The sequence below is a fragment of the Nycticebus coucang genome, chromosome 18 (assembly GCF_027406575.1).
Source record: "Nycticebus coucang isolate mNycCou1 chromosome 18, mNycCou1.pri, whole genome shotgun sequence".
In the NCBI taxonomy this organism is placed as follows: domain Eukaryota; kingdom Metazoa; phylum Chordata; class Mammalia; order Primates; family Lorisidae; genus Nycticebus; species Nycticebus coucang.
The window spans coordinates 25,009,830-25,031,888 of NC_069797.1; the positions used below are offsets into that span (position 1 = coordinate 25,009,830).

At 49.8% G+C, this 22,059-nt stretch overlaps 1 protein-coding gene across 2 annotated transcripts in view; it reads right to left on the reverse strand.

Annotated features, from left to right (window-relative positions):
- The window catches only part of SLC13A5 (solute carrier family 13 member 5), a 32,359-nt gene that overhangs the window by 6,949 nt on the left and 3,351 nt on the right, over positions 1-22,059 (reverse strand). The window contains exons 2-11 of one of the 2 annotated variants that reach the window (XM_053569027.1): positions 18,423-18,543; positions 17,993-18,129; positions 15,249-15,436; positions 14,179-14,347; positions 12,574-12,696; positions 8,367-8,579; positions 7,372-7,472; positions 5,834-5,952; positions 3,344-3,505; positions 487-624 (exon numbers count right to left, since the gene is read on the reverse strand). In XM_053569027.1, coding sequence (XP_053425002.1) covers positions 487-624; positions 3,344-3,505; positions 5,834-5,952; positions 7,372-7,472; positions 8,367-8,579; positions 12,574-12,696; positions 14,179-14,347; positions 15,249-15,436; positions 17,993-18,129; positions 18,423-18,521 — 1,449 coding nt within the window. In that variant the 5' untranslated portion in view covers positions 18,522-18,543. Of the gene's footprint in view, positions 1-486; positions 625-3,343; positions 3,506-5,833; positions 5,953-7,371; positions 7,473-8,366; positions 8,580-12,573; positions 12,697-14,178; positions 14,348-15,248; positions 15,437-17,992; positions 18,130-18,422; positions 18,552-22,059 lie in introns of both variants that reach the window. The other variant, XM_053569026.1, reaches the window with a different exon arrangement.

Sequence of the window (22,059 nt, forward strand, 5' to 3'; positions counted from 1 at the left end):
TTTGAGATCATTTCAAAAAAGAAGAAAAGCTGCATCATAAATGTAAATAATGTCGGCTCAGCGCCTAAATGTAAATAGCTCATTGGTTAGGGCGCTGGCCACATGCACCAAGGCTGGCAGGTTCAAACCTGGCTTGGGCCTGCTAAACAACAATGACAACAACAACAACAACAAAATAGCCAGGCATCATGGCGAGTGCCTGCAATCCCAGCTACTCAGGAGGCTGAAGCAAGCGAATGACTTAGGCCCAAGAGTTTGAGGTTGCCGTGAGCTATGATGCTACAGCACTTTACCAAGGGCGACATGGTGAGACTCTGTCTCAAAGAAAAACAATGTAACAATGTAAATAATGTCTACAGATCTGGACATTCTGTGATATTACAAATCCTATGACATTTGGAAACTGACATGTTCATAAATGGGGCATCCTGTATGACAAACAACAGCACGACGTCTGACAGGAGCAAATAAAACCAGCCATGTTACCATGTCAGGAACCTTGAGGTGTCCATAGGCGAACACGATGGCATTTGGTGGGGTGGCCACAGGCAACATGAAGGCAAAGGATGCACTCAGGGTACAGGGCAGCATGACATACAGCGGGTTGAGGCCAATGGAACGAGACTAGGGGAAAACACAGCACTGTAACATCACAATACAGAACCTAAAAGCTCCTGGGGCCGTAATTCTGACAAGCATTCCCTGGGCGAACCAGGGAAGTTTGGACCTCTGTGCCTTTGTCTTGCTGGCTCTGTTACCTTTTGCCACATCTCTCTGGCTGATGACTCTACTGAACCCTGAAGGCTGAGCTCAGAGCCCATCCACCCTGGGCTAAATCGCCTCAATTCATTCATTTCTAAATCGCCTCAATTCATTCAACATACATTTCTTGAGCACCTACTTTGTGCCAGAAACCATGCTGAGCACGTCTCAATATACTGTACTCAATTTCATAGTGTCCCGTGCACTTGGGTTGTTTGTCCTCTAGAATGAGATGACCTGGAGGGCAGGAAGCACATCTTCTCACTTACTTTCCTAGACATGTGTGGATGTACGTGGTTTCATACATACTTGGGATCATTTTGCATGTGGAATTTGGTATCTACTTTCTTTATTCTACGTTTTTAAAGTCAGCCACATCTAAGGGCACCTCGCAGAGAGTAGGTGTTTGTGAAATTTTTTTTTAAATGAATAGGTGATAAAATTTATAAAATCTATCAAAATTAATTATTTGTCATGCAGACAGCAGCGGATACTTGTGAAAATATGTTCTCTGCAACAGAGTAACAGCAGAACACAGGAAGCAGACTCAGTGGTTACCCATAGGTAGGTTACATACAGCGTGATATATACTGACAATGGACTAGCACGTAGCTGTGAAGAATCGGGTGGGTGTCATCTGCTAATATGGAAAAATCTCCAAGACCTATTGTTAAATTTTTTTTTAATTAAAATGTATAACATGATCATAAAAATGATGCCGTCTCTTTAAAAAGAATATGAGCCTATGTGTGTGTGTGTAATATACCCAGGAAGACACCTAATCAATAACAGATGTCATCTCTAGGGAGAAGGCTAGAGGATTAGGGTCAGTACACTTCTTAATAGACGTATATTACATTTTCAACTTAAAAAAAATTATACCATGAGCATGTTCCTATCATATTACTCTTCAAAACTGTGATTTTTAACAGTTTAATGTATTATATGGATATACAATCACTTATTTCACCAGACCCCTATTATGATGGATATATTTTTATAATAAACAATCCTGTCATAGATCACAATACTATTTGCTTGTACGGATCTGATTATTTTCTAAGCTACGTTCCCAGATGTGAAATTGCTGAGTCAGAGGGTATGAGCCAGGTTTAAGATTCTGTTTTCTTGGTAAACAGCCCCGTGAAAAGGTTGCACCAAGTTATACTCACTCTGGGAGTCACCGAGAGGTCCCAGGAGGGGCCCAGGCTGCTCCTGGCTTTGGGTACCATATGGTGTGTGCACCCTGTGCTCCTGTGCCACTCACCTACATGACCACCACCTTTCCCTTTCTTGTGGGTGGGTGCTGAGGCGGGTGTGTGAGGGCCTTGGGGGTAGCTGGGAGACATTGTATTTGGGGCTTCTGGTTCTAGAAAAGCTTGTTTTCAAAGGGCTTGGTCACCCCTCAGGTTGAGGTCTCCATTTGCCGCCTGAGCCCCCTGGTACTGCCCATTAGTGCTGAAGATGACAAAGCCAGGGCCTTTGCCGGGAAAGAGAAGGTAGAGGAGGCATCCCCACCACAAGCTCAGCACCAGAGGGTGCTCCTCATCCTCAGCGTCGGTCTGGGAAGCCTGCTTAGGGGAGGGGACAAGCCACCTTGCTATTTTTGACACTTTCATCTTGGGTTGGAATGGAAGGAAAAAACCACTTAGGTTTGCTTTTTATACACGTGAACATGCAGGCAGTCAATGGAAATTTACCAGCTTCAGTCCTGTATTCAGGCCTTTTGTAAATCTGTCTCCCAACTCCAGAATAACTATGGGCCCTCCTGTGCTCATTTTGCAGAGGATTTTCATAGCCCTCTGAGCAACTCTAGGAGGGAGGAACTTCAGAAACAAGTTCAGGGATCCCCCAACTTGAATTCCAGGTCTTCTGACTACAAGCCTATGGCTCTTTGCTTCCCACCCTGAGGCGCTGCTTTGCAAAGAAACAATCGCCACTGATTTTCCTATAAGCCCTGCTTTCTTCTCAATCCCAACTCAAAAAACACACCTGCAGAACAGGATGCATTAGCTTGTTCCTCTGCAGCCCCTCCAGGACCAGCCACCTCTCGGGCCTCACCACCACTGATCCCTTACCCTGGCCTCATCAAGCAAAGCTCTGGGGTCCTCACCTGTGGGCTTCACTGCCTATTCTTAGGCCGCTTGGTGTTCCCAGAATGCCCTCTCTTCACCCACCCATTCCCAAGCCCCATCTCTCCCAAGGCCTCTCTATGGTGGGTTCCAGCCCTGATGCTCCTCTTGTGCCTCAATCCAGCATATCTGCACTGTGTACCCAAAGGCCGTGACACTGGCCATCCTTCCTTGGCTCAAGTCCCATCCCTTTGACTTGAAAAATAATCCAATTAGATTTATGAACTACTTGGAATCCCCGGTCCATGAGGGACACAAAGAGGAACTGGCAAGGCAGCCAGGGCCTCAAGAGTGGGTCGGCCCAGGTACACAGATTGATGGCAGAGCCAGACCCAGGCCACAAAGCCTGGCTGGGCCCTGTCCCCAATTTCATCACCTCTCTAGGGACCCAGAACATGGTCATGTATTGGCAGTTCCCTATAAAATGATGTCCAGTCAGGGTTACTTACCATGGAGGCAAAGATGGGCAGGAACAGGGTGGTGGTGGCCACGTTGCTTGTGCACTCAGTGAACACGGCAACAAGCAAGGATGAGATGAGGGTGATGACTGTGGGAGACACTGAGTGCAAGGGCTCCATCTGCTTCCCCATCCACTCGGACAGCCCCGAGGCCTGGGAAGCGCCAGGAAGGCAGTCATGTCAGGGCTCCTGGCTCACAGCTCTTCCAGGGCCAAGGGAGCTGGCCCTGCCTCCACTGACTCTCTTTGTTTCTGTGCTCACTCCTTAGGTCGCCTCATTCTTCCCCATCAGTATAATCTCCATCCTGTCTTTGAAATCTCTTTTCCCAGCATAGCTGGTTTCCTATCTAGAAGGAAATCTCCAGATAGGCGAATCTCCAGAAATTGGAGATTTAAACATCCATAGGATTTCCAGATATTTCCACCCGGATGTCCATGAGCACGGTAGACTCAACATGCCCCAACTGGAATTCATCCTTTTTAGCCCAAAATCTGCTTCTCTCTCTGGGCTCCCCAGTTTGAGAAACCAGAAGACTGGGAGGTTATTCTGCAGGGCTCTGTCCCCTCGTTCCTTATACCCAGTCAGCCACCAAGTCACCCAAAACATCTCACATTCATCTCTTCTCGGGCCTCACAATTTTTGAAGCTCAGGAGATTTGGGCCAGAAATTGGAGATTTAGATTTAGGGCTTGGAGCTAAGAGAAGATTGTCCAGGAAGAAAATAAAGAAGAAGCAGTGAAGAGGCCAAGGACAGAGCCTTGAAGAACAGTCCTATTTATGGGAGAACCAGGGAAAAGTCAGCAACAGAAGCTGAGCAGGAACTGTCAAAGTTAGAAGAAAAGCAGGAGAAACTGGTGTCTTATAGGCCAAAGGAAGAGAGCAATGTCAAGGAGAGAATGGTTTTTTGAGTCCAAGCTTATGAGACTGAGTTAGGTAAAGACCACAGAGCCTCAAATGATTCTCCTCCAATCCCCACCAAAATCCTTTCCAGATATCAGAGTGATTTTTCTCATATGCACACCTGCAAGTCACCCCCTGGCCTCAGCCCTTCATTGTCTCTCCATTGCTTTCACAATTGAATCCACACTCCCTATCATGAATTCAAGGCCCCCACACAAATAAATGGTTTCTGCTAGCCTCACCAGCCTCATATTCTCCTGTTCCTAAGCTAGCTGCCTCCTGCTTTTTTCCTTGCTTGAGTCATTTCCTGAAATGTCCCTCCATATATATGCCCCTCCCTAATCTGTGAAGTCCTCAAGAACAGGGACCATGTCTCAGTTTCCTCTGTAATCTCCATGCCTGGCCTAATACTAGGGACATAATAGAAATGTTAGATGGATGAGTAGATGGATGGATAAATGGATGGATGAATGGTTGGAGAGATGAATAGATGGATGGATGGGTGGATGGATGGATAGATGGAAGGATGGATGGATGCATGCATGGATGGAAAGATGGATAGATGGATGGATGCAGAGTTGAATAGATGGATGGATGGGTGGGTGGATGGATGGATGGATGGATGAATGGTTGGAGAGATGGATGAATGGTTGGAGAGATGAATAGATGGATGGATGGATGGATGCATACATGCATGGATGGAAAGATGGATGGATGGATGGATGGATGGATGGATGGATGGATGGATGGATGGATGGATGCAAAGTTGAATAGATGGATGGATGAGCAGGTGGATGGATGGAGAGATGAATAGATGGCCGGAGAGATAAATAGATGGATGGAAGAATGAATGGGTAGATGGATGGGTGGATGGGTGGATGGATAAATGGATGGATGGAGATATAAATAGATGGACAGACGAATGGATAGATAGGTGGCTAGATGTATGGATTTATTCATTCAAAAAGTATTTTGCACCCACTATGCACCAGGCTCTGTCCTAGACATTGAGGTAACAGCAATAAGTGTAACTATTATATTCCTGAGTGGGGTGCGTGGATGGATGGATGGTCAGAAAACAACAGCACCCTCCTTCTGGCTCATTTCTTCCCCAAAGGCAGTAGAGAGAGTTCTATTTTTGGATGTTTTCCAAAATGTTCCTCTCTCCTCTGTTGCTACATACTTCGCTAAAGAAAGATTTGGAACATGTAAACAAAGAGTTCGGGAAGTAGCAGACCAAAGGTAGTAGCAAAAATAAACTGAGAGATAGATTTTCCTGGAATAAATCAAAACAGAGACCATTATTTCCAAACCCCAAATGAGTCCTCACAGTGTCCTCTGCCTCTCTTGGCTAACCAGGATCACTTAGTCACTTGTTTCTACAATCACTCAGAGTACTTTCTCTCTTCCCTGAAAGAGAGAACCCTACTCATGGTACTGGGCTCCTAGATGACAAGACAGAATCACTTGTCCTCAAGGAATATGTGGTTATATGGAAGAGACAGGCCCAGGGATGGAGGTCGTTGGTCACCCCCTTGGTGGAAGAAGGGGGCCCCAGGCAGCCTATGGCTGGAGAGATTACCTCACATCCTTTAGCCACAGCAAATCCACCCCCTAATAGCAGCACAATGCCCCAGGGCACTTTCTCCTGGGTCACCTTCCAATTCAGCAGTGCAGGGGGATAAAATGGAGTTTTCCTTTCTGAGAAGAAAAAATAAACACACACACACACCAGAGCAGCATTAGAAAACAAAAGAGATAGGTTGGACGCAGTGGCTCACACCTGTAATCCTAGCACTCTGGGAGGCAGAAGCAATGGATTGCTTGAACTCAAGAGTTGGAGACCAGCCTGAACAAGAACAAGACAGGTGTTGTGATGGGCGCTTGTAGTCCCTACTACTCAGGAGGCTGAGGTGAGATGATCCCTAGAGCCCAAGAGTTTGAGGTTGTTATGAGCTATGACACCACAGCACTCTACCCAGGGCACAGAGGGAGACTCTGTCTCAAAAAAGAAGATAAGAAAAAAGAAAAAAGAGAGAGATATAACTGAGGTGGAACAAACCCAATATGGCCAGTGAGGTACCATCTCATACATGTGAATTAGCTAAAATTTACAATAATTATTATAAAAGTTGCTGGGGAGGATATGATAAAACTATTACACAAGCCACTGATAGCATTATAAATTGGTACAACCTTTTGGAAAGCAATTCAGTCATATATTTTAAGAACTATTGAGACATTTATATTCTTTTTTTTTTTTTTTGAGACAGAGCCTCAAGCTGTCGCCCTGGGTAGAGCACCATGGTATCACAGCTCACGGCAACCTCCAACTCCTGGGCTTAAACGATTCTCTTGCCTCAGCCTCCCAAGTAGCTGGGACTACAGGCACCCACCACAACCCCTGGCTATTTTTTGGTTGTAGTTGTCATTGTTTGGCAGGCCCAGGCTGGGTTCGAACCCGCCAGCTCTGGTATATGTGGCTGGCGCCTTAGCTGCTTGAGCTACAGGCGCTGAGCCTATTTATATTCTTTTACCCCAGCAATAATATTACTTCTAGAAGAAGACATGCCCACAAAAGAAAAGCTATGTACAAGAAAATATTAATTTATAACAATGAAAACAGCCACAATGTTCCGTAACAGGAAAATGGTGATAGTTCCTCAATGCAATATAATGCCATTATTAGATAAAACATATTTGAAGGCTGTAGCAATAGTAGGGATTGCTTATAGTGTAATCTCAAGCAAAAACAAAACCCCAAAACGACAAAGAAATAGATCCAAACCATGTGTGCTTTGATTATAACCATATAATATATATGCATACTAAAAAAGAAACAATAAAAAGAGATTGATGGCATTATGGGAGATTTTGAAACATTTTCTGTTCTTACTGTAATATAAATAAGACATCAAAGTTTAAAAAGTTAAAGAGAAGAGATTCTGCACTAAATATAATAATACCACCATTGGTGTGAAGACCGTTATCGTCCAGGCTGTTTTGTTGTAGCCAACCCTCTTCAATAAGAGGGGATTTTTCTCCCTCCTGGGCCCAGGGAATCCCATGGAGGGTCTTTACTTCCAGAGCCCCAATCCTGATGACTGGGAGAAGCCCTACCTTCCTCGGTCTGGCTGCAGAAGTTGAACTTGGGCTTCTGTGAAGGCAGAATGAATAGCAAAGTGGCCACAAAGATGGCCACAGTGGCGTCGGTGGCATACCTGGGTGGGGAAAAGCATGCAGGACTTCAGCTGAGCTCCACTACTGTGGAGACAGCCATTCGATAAACCTGTCCTAACTCTGGCAGATCGATGTCTAAATGCTCCTACCTGAAGGAACAAGCTCAAGTGGGTATGAAAACTAGAGCCCTCCAAAGCAGATCAAGAGTGGTGCCCTGACTGGAAACCAAGACATCCACACTCTTGACCACCAACTTTGGGTGAGCCACAAGCAGCCTACGTCCCCCTCTCAGCCTGCATTGCTTCACCTTCCTGCCCTTCTCCCGGCCAGATTCTCCAGAATTCTGGGTTCAGTAAGGTGACCACAAGGATTTTGGTGCAGACTTTTAAAATGGAATAAATGGAATAGCCAGTCACAGGCAGCATCTCCCCACCCACATCTTTTACCTTTTCTAGAAAACACCTGTTTCTTGACCTTACTTCCATTCTGACAATCTCTTAGCTGGGAGAGAAACTACATATACCCTTTTTTGCCAAATTTCTGTCTAAGAGGCTTCTGGACCCCCAGATGTGTGTCTTAGGAGGAACTTGACTGAACCCAAAGAAAGGTAAGAAAGGAAATATGGCAGAGCAGAGAATGGGAAGCCAGGCTCCAAGCCACCCCTGCCTGGCCAAATATTCTCTGCTCGGCCTATTAGGGGAGGAGAAGGCACCACAAAAACACACCTGCAGTCTTACCATGAAGACCTGTCAGAAAAAAAAAAAAGAGTCATGAAACCAACAGAGTGCTGTCTGAAACCCAACTTCAGCACAGAAGTCCCTGGGTCAAGCACAGGTGCCCAGCCCTGGACATTCCTGTCAACATCCATGGCTGAGAACAGCAGTGTTTAGGCACAGTATTCTAAGCCAGAGCGTTCTACTGGACAAAAGACTTACTTTGTCTCACCCTCTATCCAGGCGACAGACAGCCAGCCAGGCATGAAGCCAGGGTCGCGAGAGAACCACAGGACGACCAACAGGACAAAGCAGATCAGGACGTTGACCTCCGCAAAGGAGAAGGGCCCCAGCTTCCTGTACTCCTCCTGCAGCATCTTGTAGGCAGCCTTCTCATTCCCCCTCTCCAGCCAGCAGCCCCAGACTTTTTTAAAACTAGAGAATGCAAAGGGCAGGTTAGTTGGCTCAGGTGCTGGTGAGACAGAGCCTGAGTGCTGTACAGCAGAATGTAACAGAAAGACACGTGGTGCTGCCTCTCGCCCGCTGTGGGGCCTGGAGCAAGTCCCTTCTGCCCTCTTTCCTCCTCCTCTTCTCTAATCTGCCTACCCCACCTCCCAGGATATAGTAGGGAAAAGTCTCTGTTGAGAAGCCAAAGGGTCTCCGCAGCTGCCCAGTCACCTGGAGATCAGCTGCTCCGGCATCACCCGAGGGAAGGCCATAAGCAGGTCTGGAGCATAGTCAAGTGGGACCAGAGCTCCCTCTCATGTTCTCCAAGTCTTTCTCCCCCCCACTCAGCTTGGCACTGCTTTGGATGGTGCTGGGATGCCAGGCTCAGGAGGACACAGGGAATGAGGACAGGTCCCTGCCCATAAGCAGGAACAACTCCGTGTGTTCCCTGGCGTTGGAGGTATAGGGTGAAGGTTAGGGTTAGGCGAGCCTAGGGCTGACAACAGGCATGGCTGGAGCAGGAAGGAAGCCAGCCCAGGCTCTGCTCCTGAATGGGTCTCCTCGGGACAATGCCCAATGCCCAATGCCCAGGGTGCCTGCAGGGCCTCCTCTAGGGTGGGGCTGGCATGAGGAGGCAAGGAGGAGGGATGTTCTCAGAGGCATAGAGGGTAGCTTGGCCGTGGAGAGGGGTAATGGGGGCCACTGTTGTGTAGGACCCAGCCCCGGCATGCATTCTAGTTCCAGCTAATATTATTCTGAAGGGCTGGGCAGGCCAAGAGCACTGTCCCCAGAGAACCCTTTTTGTGACAGTGCTTTCTGGGGCCCTAAGATAAAGGAGGGCATGGGGTGATGGGATAGGTACTAATTCCTGGAGCCAGGGCTGGGTGTTAACTGCTTTTGAGAGTGTGAGAGCCATGCTGTTGATGGTGGCACAGCCTAGAGCATGGGAACACGAGGATGTCAGGACTCCTGGAATGTTCAGGGGTTAGAAAAGGGGTAGAAGAGACGTGATCCCAGGTCTGCACAGCTGCCCAGGATCTCCATGCTGGACAAGGGGCAAGGCTATGTGACCCTAAGATCATCTGTCATGGGGACAACTCTGCTAATGTGGGAGGGGGCTTTTTTGCCTTCATGGCATTGGCTTGGTAAAGTCTGTGCTCTACCCAGCACAGATCTGCTGCCACCTGTTGTCCTAGAATTGCGGGAGCTTGGCCAGGGGCTTCAGGTTTCCAGGATAAGGGAAACCTGGTATTCCTAGCTTCCCAGCAGGAGGCGACAAGGAGCCCCAGCTGGCATCTGGTACTGGTGATGCCTCCCATATACCACAGGGACTGCAGACTCTGGAGCTGCATTAAATATACAATTGTCAGATGCTGCTCCCTGACAGTAGTGCCACCAAGCCTTCAGAACCCTCTTGCACTAAGCCTTTCACCCTCATCTCTGGGTTAGTTTCATTGGCGACTGCCAGGCTGGCAGGAAATGCAGGCCTATGGATCCACTTGACCTGTGAGAGCCGTGGGACAGGGGTGGGGCCCACAATGTCCTTCTGCTGCAGAATGACCTTCACCATGATGCACCCTGGTCAACTTGGACTGAATATACTACAGAGCCGAAGAGAGGGGTAGGATCCTTGAGTCCCCAAATGCCTCTGCCGTGGCAGGGGTTCAGAACACCCCTCATCCCTACTGCACAGGGTTAGATGGGTTGGAACAGTCAATTATAAGCCAGTAATAATATCCTCCATAGTTGTTGGCAGTCAAGGGGAGAGGGGTATATGCCCCCTTGGGAGATAAAGCCTAGGAGTCTACCTATAAACTCAGTTGTCCATCAGGCTAGAGGCCAACACCTTGGCATTGCTCTCCATAATCATCCAGATGAAGAACTCAACTGAGCAAGGTGTGACAGTAGAGGTGAATTCTGCAGGTAAGACAGGTGCTCCCTGGCCTCAGGTGGCCTTGGAGGTAGGCAGGGACCATCAGATCCTGGTATGTGCCAGCATGTGGCCTAGGCCAGAGCACGGTTCCCATCATTCAAACTAAACGTAAAAGCTGTCCTGTACCTTCTAGATCTGGAACCAAAACAAGGCTCTTGTGAGTCACTCCTGACAGGAAGTTGTGACACCGGACTGTAGCCATGCACTCCTGATACGAGCAGGCTCCAAAGCCCCAACTCAGCAGGTATCATCCAGGCTCCCTGCCAGTCAAGGAGAGCTGATGGAGGCCATGCCAGGTGTATGAACTGCGGCTTCAGGTTCTTAGCTGCGAGTTCCCAGGGGCCTAATATCTGCCCCCAGCCAGACAGAAGGCTGAGGGTTCCCTTGTGGCCTTGGTGCCAGGCCGGCTCCCTCCTCCTGCTCAGCAGGCTATAAGGGTCCAGGGTGATCTTCAGGCTCCCACTGGTGCTCCTGAAACCTGGTCATGCCAAACTGGGAGGCTGCCCAAGCAGCAACCCTTGGCCTCTTCAAGAGGGAGGGTAACATAGTGGAAGCCAAACTGCCTGGGAGCAAATCTCAGTTCCACTTCTTCCAAGTTACACACCCCTATACTGACCCATGTAACCTCTCCATACCTCAATGGCTTTCTCTGCAAGTTGGGAATCATAATAATAGTACCTACCTCACAAGTTGTTGTGGAGATTAATGAAGTTCATTTATGTAGAGTTCTTAAAAGAGTGACTGACACATTAATAAGCACTCAGGAAAAGTCAGTCACTGCTATTTCTATTGCCCCACAAGGAGGCACAGATGCCTACCTACAGCAGGTGCAGGGCCATCTCCTGATTGGCCTGCTGGATGGATATGAGCAAACAAGACTTTAGTCCTAGTGCAGATTTGAGAAGCAGGGCAAAGAGGGCTGCTGTGTATATAAACAGCCATGTGAGCAGCTTCCCCTTCACAAGGGCCTGTACACAGGCAGGGTGGGGTGGGGCGTAGCTGATGTCTAATACTATTATCATTATTATGACTATCTGGAGTGAGTATTGCAATTTTTAAACAGTTTTCAAAACAATTACTCCTTCAAGAAGAAAACTTAGAAAATGCTCCATTTCCTCCATTAAATCACAGGTTTCCATGGGCCCTTTTGCATCTCAGATCTGCAGTCTCTTCCCTCTGGTCACATACCCCCCTGTTTTTACTTGGCTTGAGCTCCCTGTGAATGGAGGCAGACCATAGCTACTTAGCTCAGAGCTAAGTACATTCTACTCCAGGGTGACATGATCACCTTTACACCACAGATAAATGTGTCTTTTAAAATCTCTTTAAAGGTATTTGTCAGCGCACGTCATGGTTTCTGACCAAAGTCTGGTTGCCGCTAAGGGTGACTCTCAGTGCACTTGTCAGTGTGCTGGGAATAGGAAGATAAACTTTCCAGGATCCACATGCTGCTGGGAACATCACAGGCATTTAGTAATGGTCTAGGTTTGGATCGATGGATGTTTCAGGATGTTTACTGTGACCTGGCCTAATGAACCTGTGTGGACAAGTGGAAGTTTGTCCAGAAGTGTGGATCTGGCACATGGGGACAAGGTTCTCTTTAACTGCTTTAACCCACCTGGCTCTTCCTCCCTGGGCTGGAAGCTGTGCCAGGTGTCGGAGAGGCCCTGGAGGCACTCACAGTCAGGGAAGGGGCAGCATTGGAACAGGAGTGCAGGTGCCACGGGATGGGGCTGTGATGTGTCCAGGGGCGGCACAGAGGCATGGAATGAGGAAGGGGAAAGTCGAGAAGGCAGCATTTGCACTGGCCTGGAAGGCTGAGGTGCTAGGAAGGCCAGAAGGCAGGAAATGGTATTTCAGGAAGAGGGGACAGCATGGCAGAGGCATAGTGGGAGGTCGGAGCAGGAGGGCAGACTAGAGGGAGGTGGGGCTGGAGAAATGGTTGGGGCGAGACAAAGAACTCTTTAGACTCGCCTACTGAGTCTGAGGGTTTGTCTGCAAGCTCGTGGCATAATTAGACTCTCTGTTGCATGAGCAGCTGGGACTTACTTGAATCTCAGGTAAATACATTGAAGCCACAGCCAAGTGAGCAGCAGCATTATCAGCATGTTGGGGAAGGCGAATCCAAACCAAGAGGCGAAGTTCACGAGGTCTTTACTGTCGGGAAACAATCTGAAAGGAGGGACATTGGTCCACACCTCGGCCCAGACGCTGAGCTGTGAGGGCCGGCCCCGGCCTGCAAGTGGGGCTGGGCAGCAGGAGGCCCCGAGAGGTGGGTCACATGGGGGCCACGTCCTCCCAGGTCCAGCCAGGCATTATCCCCCAGTCAAGTGGGGGCCTCAGAACATGGTTGCAGCATAGAACAAAGCTGAAGGATGGCCAACCCACCTTTCTGCTAAGAATCTCATGGAAGTTATGGACCCTCCCTCCAGAAAAGTACACCTGTGTACACACACATGCACATAGTGTGGCTGACAGCTTCAGGAGAATGCTCAGAGCACTCATCCTGCGGGTTTCTGCAAGGAAAGAGTCCCCTTAGCAAAGCTTAGCAAATCTCAAAAGCTTCCCAGGCTAGGGGCTACTGGAGGGTCACTCCTCCCAACCCTGGGCCTCCGCCAGTCCTAGGGGTCACCCCCTTTAGCTCAAAGCTATCAAAGCAGACACAGAATTTTCTCCGCTCAGCGCAGATAGGCTGCTTTTCCCAAAGAAAGCTATGAGAGAACTGTAAGGATATCATTATAGAAAGCACTTCCAGGATCAAAATGATCTGATTTTTGAACTTCAAGCGTCTGCCAGGCCGAGCTCCAGGCCCGTCCTTTCCGCCTCCCAGCTCCTGTGCCAGCCGCGCTCCCCACCTCTGGCCAGGGCTCTTGGGAGGGGGGGAGGGCACCAGCTTATTTTCATTCCTTCCCCCTGCAATTTGTACACACCTCAGTTATGCATTTATTTACCAGACTTGCCTGGAACTCTCCAGGCTCCTGCCACCCTCAGCAGACCACACATACCCTAGAGGCCAGACCCAGGCTTCTCTCCCTTCTTAGAATCCCATGCCCTTCACCCCAAGCACAGAAATGGGGTCCTCATGGCCTCTGTCCCTTTGTGGCCAAGGCTCAAAAGTTCTAAAGCACCCCTAGGGTCCATCTGGGCAATGAAAGGGCAGTAAGTGGGGCTGTAGTGAATGAAAAGCTGAGGCAGTGGGTGGCCTCTCTGCAGACCCCAGTGTCCTGGGACTATCACCAAAGTTGGTGAGCCCAAGTGGGGTGTGTATTTTAGAGAAGTCTATTTTCTACAAGTTTTAACCAAGGACCCAGCATCTGGAACTATATTGTCATCTTCTAAGACATTACGTCAGAGTTCAACCCATATTCCTCCTCTGAGCCCAGGGCAGAAAGGTGGGACTCGCACCAGGGCGGAAAGCCAGCATTAGCTGCCTTGGTGTCAGCTTCCCATCCCATTTGAGGTTTCTGAGCAGATATGGAGATGCCAGGACACAGAGGCTGGACAGGGGCACATCTTCCTACTCCTCCCAAGCTCCCAGACCAGGCCTTGCTGCCCCCCAGCTCCAGGGACTAGCCGAGAAAGAGGGAGGGGTGGAATAGGCCCCTCTAGTCCTAGGGCCCACTCTGTTGTCCCCAGGTGTGGTCAGTAACTCACTCGTTCATCTGGCCCAAGAGTACCACATTGGGTCCCGTTCCAGTCAAGGTGGCGGTGCCCCCGATGCTAGCGGCATAGCACACACACAGGTTCATGGCCTTGCACATCCTCTTCCTGTCATGGTCTTCCTGCTGCCCCAGGACGGGGCCTTCAAAAATCACTTGGTTCCCTGCAGTGCCACAGTGCTGTTATTAGCTGAGGCAGTAGTGGGGGCCGCCTGCCTAGCCCCAGCCCCAGCTTCTTACCTGCTGCTAACCTGAGGATTAGGCCATCCCAGCCCCTCCAGATCCCTTCTCATGCACTCCTCAGCCTCCAACCCAAAGTCTGGGCCTCTCTGCCTCCCACAGTCACTTCCCATGGCTTCCCCAAGGCTCCTTGATGCTTTGCCAATGCAACTGAAGACGAGAGGCCTCTCTCCTACCTCCCTGCTGCTGCTCAAGCTGGTCCCTCCACCTGGGAGGTGTCCACCTCCTCACAAGTTCCCTCCCTTTTCTGAGTTCCCCCAGTCTGGCTCATGGCACCCCCAAATCTGATGGTTTGTGGGAGGGGTCTATTTCTGCTGCCCCACTGAGCTCCGTAACAGTCTGGTCTGGCAATCAGGCCAGGCCCTGAGTCTTCTGTGCTGGGCCCTTGGGACAGTAGGAACAAGGCAGATTCTATCTTGCCTTCCTCGATCTCACACCTAGCCAGGAAACAGGCCACCAACCCCAGGACCCATGAGAGCAGAGAGCTGAGAGGTTTGATCTGCTGGTGGTCAGAAAAGACCTTCCTGAGGACAAGCAGGAGTAACAAGCCCCCAGCAGGTGCTTAGGATGCCCAAATGAGTAATCAAATGAACACACTGACTTGTGAGACTGGAAACCAAGGGCAGGACTTTGCTCTAAACTCTACTAAAGGATCTAAACTTTATACAATAATCCCTGTCCTAAAATTTTTTAAAACAGTATTACCTAATTTTTTCCCCTGTTCATGTTTAAAGGATGGGTCCAGGAAGCAGAAAGGAAGGAGGAAGTGGTCACCAAGGGGAGGTCTGCTGTTGTGGCTCTGGCAGCACCCAGGTGGGGGCTCACCTGGCAACTCGCTGGCCTTGTCTTTGTCCGCCAGCTCAAGTGCCCCCAGGCTGGCCTCAGTGGCTGTGCTGGTGGCTTCCATCTGCTGCAGCATGGCCTCCACGATGGGCACCATCATGGCTGTGGTGGCCGTGTTGCTGATCCACATGGACAGGAAGGCCGTGACGCCCATAAAGGCCAACATCAGCCTGCAGAGGGGCAGGGAAGGAAGCCGGAGAATCCCCACCCCAGCCCTGTGCCCCAGGGAGGCAGCAGGGGCTAGGCCCACCCCCACAGATGCAAAAACGCACATGCCAATTCAGATCTGGGTATTTTAATGGGTTTACAATCTGGGTGCCTCCTCTCCCTTCCTGCTTCCTTCCTTCTCTTTCCCACACACATTGCTGATGTCCACTCTGATGACTACTGGGGTCACCAAGAGGCCCCAGACCACGTCATGGTTCTAAGGAGCTCCCATCTATCAGGGAAGCACCGGTATCCAGATGGTGCCAACTCAAGGTGCAGCTTGCCCACTTATGATCAGGGGTGTGCTGGAGTATCCCCATGTGCAGCTAGCTCTGGCTTCCCACTTCTGGCTGGAAGATCCAGCTCAAAAGTTCAGAAGATCTATGCCCAGTAAGACTACAGGGGTATGGCCAGCCAGGGAGGGAGCTTGGGAACCTGTGACCTTCCTCCTGGCTCACTGTCAACCCCTGCCCAGGCCTCCCCTTCTCTCCACATACATACTTTGCCCCCTCCACTTTGCAGTGGACAAAATCAAAAGGTGTTCAGGAAATACATTCCCATTGCTTCTAAGCCCTGTTCCCTTCTCGGCCATCTACCTGGAAAACTCCTCCTGGTCCTTCAATGCCTGTTTAGGCATGTCCCTCATCTGGGGCCTCCCTCACAGTGCACACCAGGAGGGGCTGGCCATGCCCTCCTCCATTCTCCTACTATATGGGTCACTATGCTGGGTTCAAGGCCCCTGTTTCCATGGCTTCTCTCTCCTTAGGAGAGAACAGAGCAGGGCCTGACTCTTTTCCAGGGCTCCACACACACCAGCTGGACAAGGCCAGGGACAGAAGTGGCACAGGCGCTGTCTGCAGCACACCCCTCTGCAGTCAGGCCTCTCCTTGGAGATACTAATTTGCCAGCATGTGGGAGCCTGAAGAAGAGACCCAGTGGCTGCACTGCACCAGGGCTCAGGCTGGTGTTCCTAAAAGTTGACCCATGGACTCGTAGAAACAAAGGCCAGAACCCAGGTTACAAGGAGGCTGAGCGTTTGATGGATGTGAGTTGTCTTAGGAGGACCATAGCGTCTACCTGATGTTTTAAGGCACCAAAGGGGCCATATCCAGGTCACCCCAGAACAGCAGTGCCCATGGACGATTAGAAGCCAAACTCAGAGGAGTAGCCAGGCAACAGAAAGGAGTGGAGAAGCACGTGCTTACTCCTTGGCTTGCTAAGCAAAAGCCTTCAGCACATGCCAGAACGAAGCCCACCGTGATGGTTTCCCACCTGCTGATGGAGAAAAGTTGACCCCTCAAAGGGGCCAGGAACAGGAATTCTGAGGGCTCTAAGGTCCACCTTCCTGAGACCTCACATTTCTAGAAAATACAACGGCATGACCAGTGTGGTAGCCATGCCTATAATCCCAGCACCTCGTGGGGCTGAAGTGGGAGGATTGCTTGAGGCCAGGAGGCCAAGTTCCAAAAAATACAACAGCTTTTGATTTGACCTTTTAAACCAGTCACTAGAGGGGACCAATGCCATCAAGGGTAACAGAAATCACAGAGCCACAATGTCCTCTGCCTAGGGAAGCAAGAAGCACCCAGGGAGCCCCAGGCATGGTCTCTGACACATAGACATCTCAGGGGAATTTACTGTGAATTTTCTGCTGCCTTTCAAGGGATAGGCTGGGGACATGCCATGATTTAGGGAGTACATTGTCTCAAATGAAAGATGCACCCTGAATTCCTGATTAGAGGGGACATGGGCCTTATCAGAGAAGCTGGGTCCAATCCCCATGTGACCATCAATGAATCATTTCTCTCTGCCTCAAATTCCTGATCTATAGAATGCGGGTGGTATGAATAATAGCCAGCTCTCAGAGTTTCAATGAGAATTAAATGAGGTGATAAATAAGCTCCCAGGATCGTGACTAGGGTTGGAGACAGTCAATGTACCCATTAGAATTGTAATTATGATTCTATCAATTCCACGGGCTGGCAGGAATGGTTGGTGTGCTGAGTGGTGGAAGAGGTCTTGGAGAAGGGGTGAGAAACTGAGATAATGAGTTGTGTGGGGGAAGATGGGTTGAGAACCTTCTTTTCAGGGAAAAGAGACTTCTCAGCAGTGGGGAAAGAACCTTTTTGCTTCTAAACTGGATAGTTATGCCACCTCTGGCCTGCTTTCCTCACAATCCCCTGTCAGGTATGGCTTGATCCAGCCTCCATCCAACTTGCTCCCTAAGGATCCCTTCCCCCAGGAAACCTTCCAAACCTACAAGGACTATTACTCACCTGTCCCCTCTGGGTTCAGAGATCCCTTACCTACTGCTGTTCCTCACATGCTATCACCACCCCTCACTCATCTGACCTTCCCAGGGAAGACTGTAACATGCCCCACCTGGAGACCAGCCTGTCAAGCCCAAGTGTGCCCATGTCCCGCCCTTACCAGCAGGCAGCCTGGCCTGTGTCGCCCTCCCCTTCCCAGCCTTGGGGCCCACGTAGAACCATGTGGCAAGAGAGAGAAGGTGTCATTACTGTGCAGGCTTGGCCCCCACCCAGAGGAGCGTCCGCAGGGCGATCCTCTTGTGCAGATTCCAATGCTCCACAGCCACAGCCACCATGAGGCCACCCAGGAACAGCATATTGGTGTCCTTCATGTACTGGACACATACCTGGAGGGTGGCATGGAAGCTGTGTCAGGGCTGCCCCCCAGCCACACACAGCTTGGGCACAGGGCCACCCAAGTCCCCAGAGACAGGCCAGCAAGCTAGATGCCAGCTTCAGGGACAGCTTGGGAACTGGGGCAGGGGAGGATGCAGGATTCAGTGGCTGTGATTCCTTGCCAGGGAGATTCTACAAATGAGGCTTATCTGGTTACCCCAGGCCTAGGGAGCTCAGAAGGACTTGGAGAATGAGGTAAGGGGAAAACTAGGAAGTCACCAGGATGCTCCCTGGGGATGCTCACCTCCTTGGAGTCCAGGATCTGGAAGAGTGGGAAAAGCAAGACAGGCATGAGGGAGGTGACAGCCAGAGGGATGACTTCTGTGCACCAGTAAATGGCCATGAGGATGATGACGTAGGCACACCTGACAAACTAAAGAGACAGTCCTGAGGCCTTGGCATGTAGCCGTCCTGCTCTCCCCATCCCCAGAGCACCCTGGACAGCTGCTGGCTTGCACTGTCCGAGGAGAGTAGTGGCATCAGAGGGAAGCCCCTCAGAGTCATCCTGTTCCCTGCCCCATTCAGCACGGCTCTCCAGGGTCAGGACGGTGAGGAGGGTGAAGGATCTATCATCAAAGACCCCAGCCCCGCCCCGCCTCCCCACCAGGTGGTTCCAGGCAAAGTTCCTTCAACTTTCCAAACCTTACCTTAGCCACCCCTCAAAAGAAAAGAACACGAATAGGAGGACAAGGAGGAAAAGGGAAAAGAAGAAGGGAAATGAGGAGGAGGAGGAGGGGGAGGAAGGACATGCTCTAAGAATTAAGATCACTTTACAGAGTGAGTAGACTCTTCTGTTTTGCAAATTAAGTGCAATTCTCTCCACGTTCGCTTTCAATACTACTACTTTTTCTCAGCTTTCCACAATTGACATTTTCCATGTAATCTTCATATTGATCACTTTTAAAACTGTAAATAAGCTCGGCGCCTGTAGCTCAGTGGTTAGGGCGCCAGCCACATACACCAGGGGCTGGCAGGTTCAAACCCAGCCCAGGCCTGCTAAACAACAATGACAACTACAACCAAAAAAAAAAAATAGCTGGCGTTGTGGTGGGCACCTCTAGTCTCCCTCGGGAGACTGAGGCAAAAGAATCGCAAAAGTCCAAGAGTTTAAGTTTGCTCTGAGCTGTGATGCCACAGCATTCCACCAAGGGCGAGATAATGAGACTCTGCCTCACACAAAAAAAATACGTTTGATGGATCATTCCACTTCTCCTTTGCTGGAATTCCTGCAGCTGAGTAAATGTGGTTTCTTTTCTACCCTCAAAAGGATGCCCTGATGGCCCTACTTTATTTGATTCACCTATTTTTAAAGCAGACCTTAGGAGGGGCTTTCCGAAGTACTTCCTTGAAAGCCTGATACTTCCTCCGAATTCCTTTCTCAAAGGGCTGCTGCAGCCTTTTCTGCTTCCAGGAATGGACATGTATACATAGTATCAGCTCATCCAGAAAATCTGCCCTGCACTGAGTGTTTTCAAGGTTGGTTTGTTTGTTTTTTAAATTACAATTGAGAAGATGGTGCTGGGTGTTTTCACAAGTTTCTCTAATTACACAAGTCTCAAGCTGTACTATTTGCATTTGTGTTTGTATGAATTGTCCTTTCCCAGCCTTTACCCACTTAAGTCTTCAGGATCTTGCCTTTGGGGTGAGGCAGGGCTGGGTCCTCCACTTGCTGTCCTGGCCCCTCACTCACCATAGGACTTCCAGTAAGTGATTCAATCTCTTTGGCGCTCAGTCCCATCACCTCGTAAAATGTGGATAAAAGGACCCATGTCCCTAGGCGGTTTTGTGTTTCCTTGGAGTTCTTGTTATAATCCTTATCAATTACCCAGACTCTGTCCTGTCCTTCCTTCTAGTCCCCTCCAATTAAATTGGTCACTGAGAAGACCTATGGCTTCTATCCTCTTATTTTCAGGCATCCTTCCCTCTCCCCTCCTTTATCCTCCATGGCCACTGCCTCCGCTCAGGTCACGTCTTCTCCTGCCTGGATCACAGCAACTCCCTTCTCATTTGGTCTTCCTGTTGACATCAACTCACACTCTCCTCTCTCTTTGGTAAATCCGATCACATCAGCTGCTTGTTTAAAAGCCTTCCATTGCCTTCAGGACAAAACCCAAATGCCACAGCAGGACTCATAAGACTCTCCGTAAGGGACCAGGCCCTGCGGACCCCTGCAGCCGCACCTCCTGGCCCACTCACAGCCAAGTCCCAGCCACCCCAAAGCACTTGGGGTAGCACAAGCAGATATCCTGCTCACAGCCTCCTTCTCTTACCTGCTCCCTGGGCCTGGGGGGAGGACTCGTCATTCCCTCTTGGACGCCTTCCCCAGGCCCCTCCATGTCTGCTTTGTGCCTTTCCCCTGATCACCCCAGCAATTAGCACACCAGATTGGCACTGTTTCCTTAACTGTCTCCCCATCACCGCTGCACCATCACCAAACTGTGAGGCCTGAGGGCACACGCAGTACAGCAAGTCCTCACTCAGTGTTGTGGGTAGGTGCTTGCGAACTGACTTGTAAGTGACATGTGGTGTCACAAAACTAATCTGACCATGGATGGATCGCTATCCGTAAGAGTTAAGTTCCTATGGCATATTTCTGGTGACAAAAACATCATCAAACTTGTAAACAAGCCCAAACACTTCCAATATTAAACATTAAAATAAAGTGATCTCTGCACACACTTAAGAAAGTCTAATAAAAACAAGCAAGATAGTTATTTACCCACTTATTTCAGTTCAGGGACTCGAGTGGCCAGAGACTATGCTGGCGGTTTAGGGCACAGGTGGGCACCCATTCCAGCCAGGACCCCATTCCATCACAGGACTCACTCACACAGTCACATTCGGACCACACAGCCAAGGCAATGGACACCTCTGGGATGAGAGAGGAAAACAGAGTACCCAAAGGAAACCAGAGTGCCCAGAGAAAACCCAAGCAGTGGGGAAAGCATGCAAACTCCACACAGGCGGTGGCCGGAGATCCACTTCTGTCATCAATGCTACAATGAAATGATGTTGAATGAAACCACATGATTTGAGGACCTGCTGCCTTGCAGATGCACCCTGTCCTCAGCGTGCAGCACAGACCTGACACGTAGGGGATCTCAGCAAATGCCCATTAAACAAATGAATAGCTTCATCCCAGTCGAGCTGCAACCACGCTGCTGAAGAGAGATGTGCGTACATACTGTTTATCATCACCCGAAAGAGCACGTGTTAAACAGCACTCAACATCGCAGACGGAGACTTAGCAATTCTTTGTCTGGCTTGTGTTAACCGTCACAAAACATAAGTCTTGCTTCCGCATCTCATGAGCAGCCCAGGGACCTCCCTACTGTCTAAAGCAGGGCTCCTCCAGCTAACCTGCGGACATTTTGTGTTAAAGGATTCTCCGTTATGGGGGCCGTGGGCATTGTACACAGTTTAGCGGCATCCTTGGTCCCACACAGTGAGGTGGCAGTAGGACTGCCTCCAGATGTGACAGCTAAAGTGTCTCCAGACTTTGCCAAAGGTCCGCTGCTGGGGGGTGGGGGGAAGAAAGGATCTGTGCTGGTTAAGAGCCACTAAACCAAAGGGATGGTTAGAAGCCCAGGCTTAGACACCAGGTAGACCTGATTGGTGTCCACAGTCTGCCACTGTCTGGCCCCTCAGCGGTCACTAACTTCTCGAAGCTTTGGTGTCAAGGGTGTGCCACATGGGCAGGCAGCGGGAAGGATCCCCTCCAAGGGCTGACAATAAGAGGTGTATCATAGAGAGTTTTAAAACAATAATTCTAGCTAAGAATCAGTTTGCTTCTTATTATCATCACGTAATAGCCATTCCAAACAATGTTAGTAATAAATTATTGCTCTTACTCCCAATCCTGGCCCCTCTCCCTTCTGGTA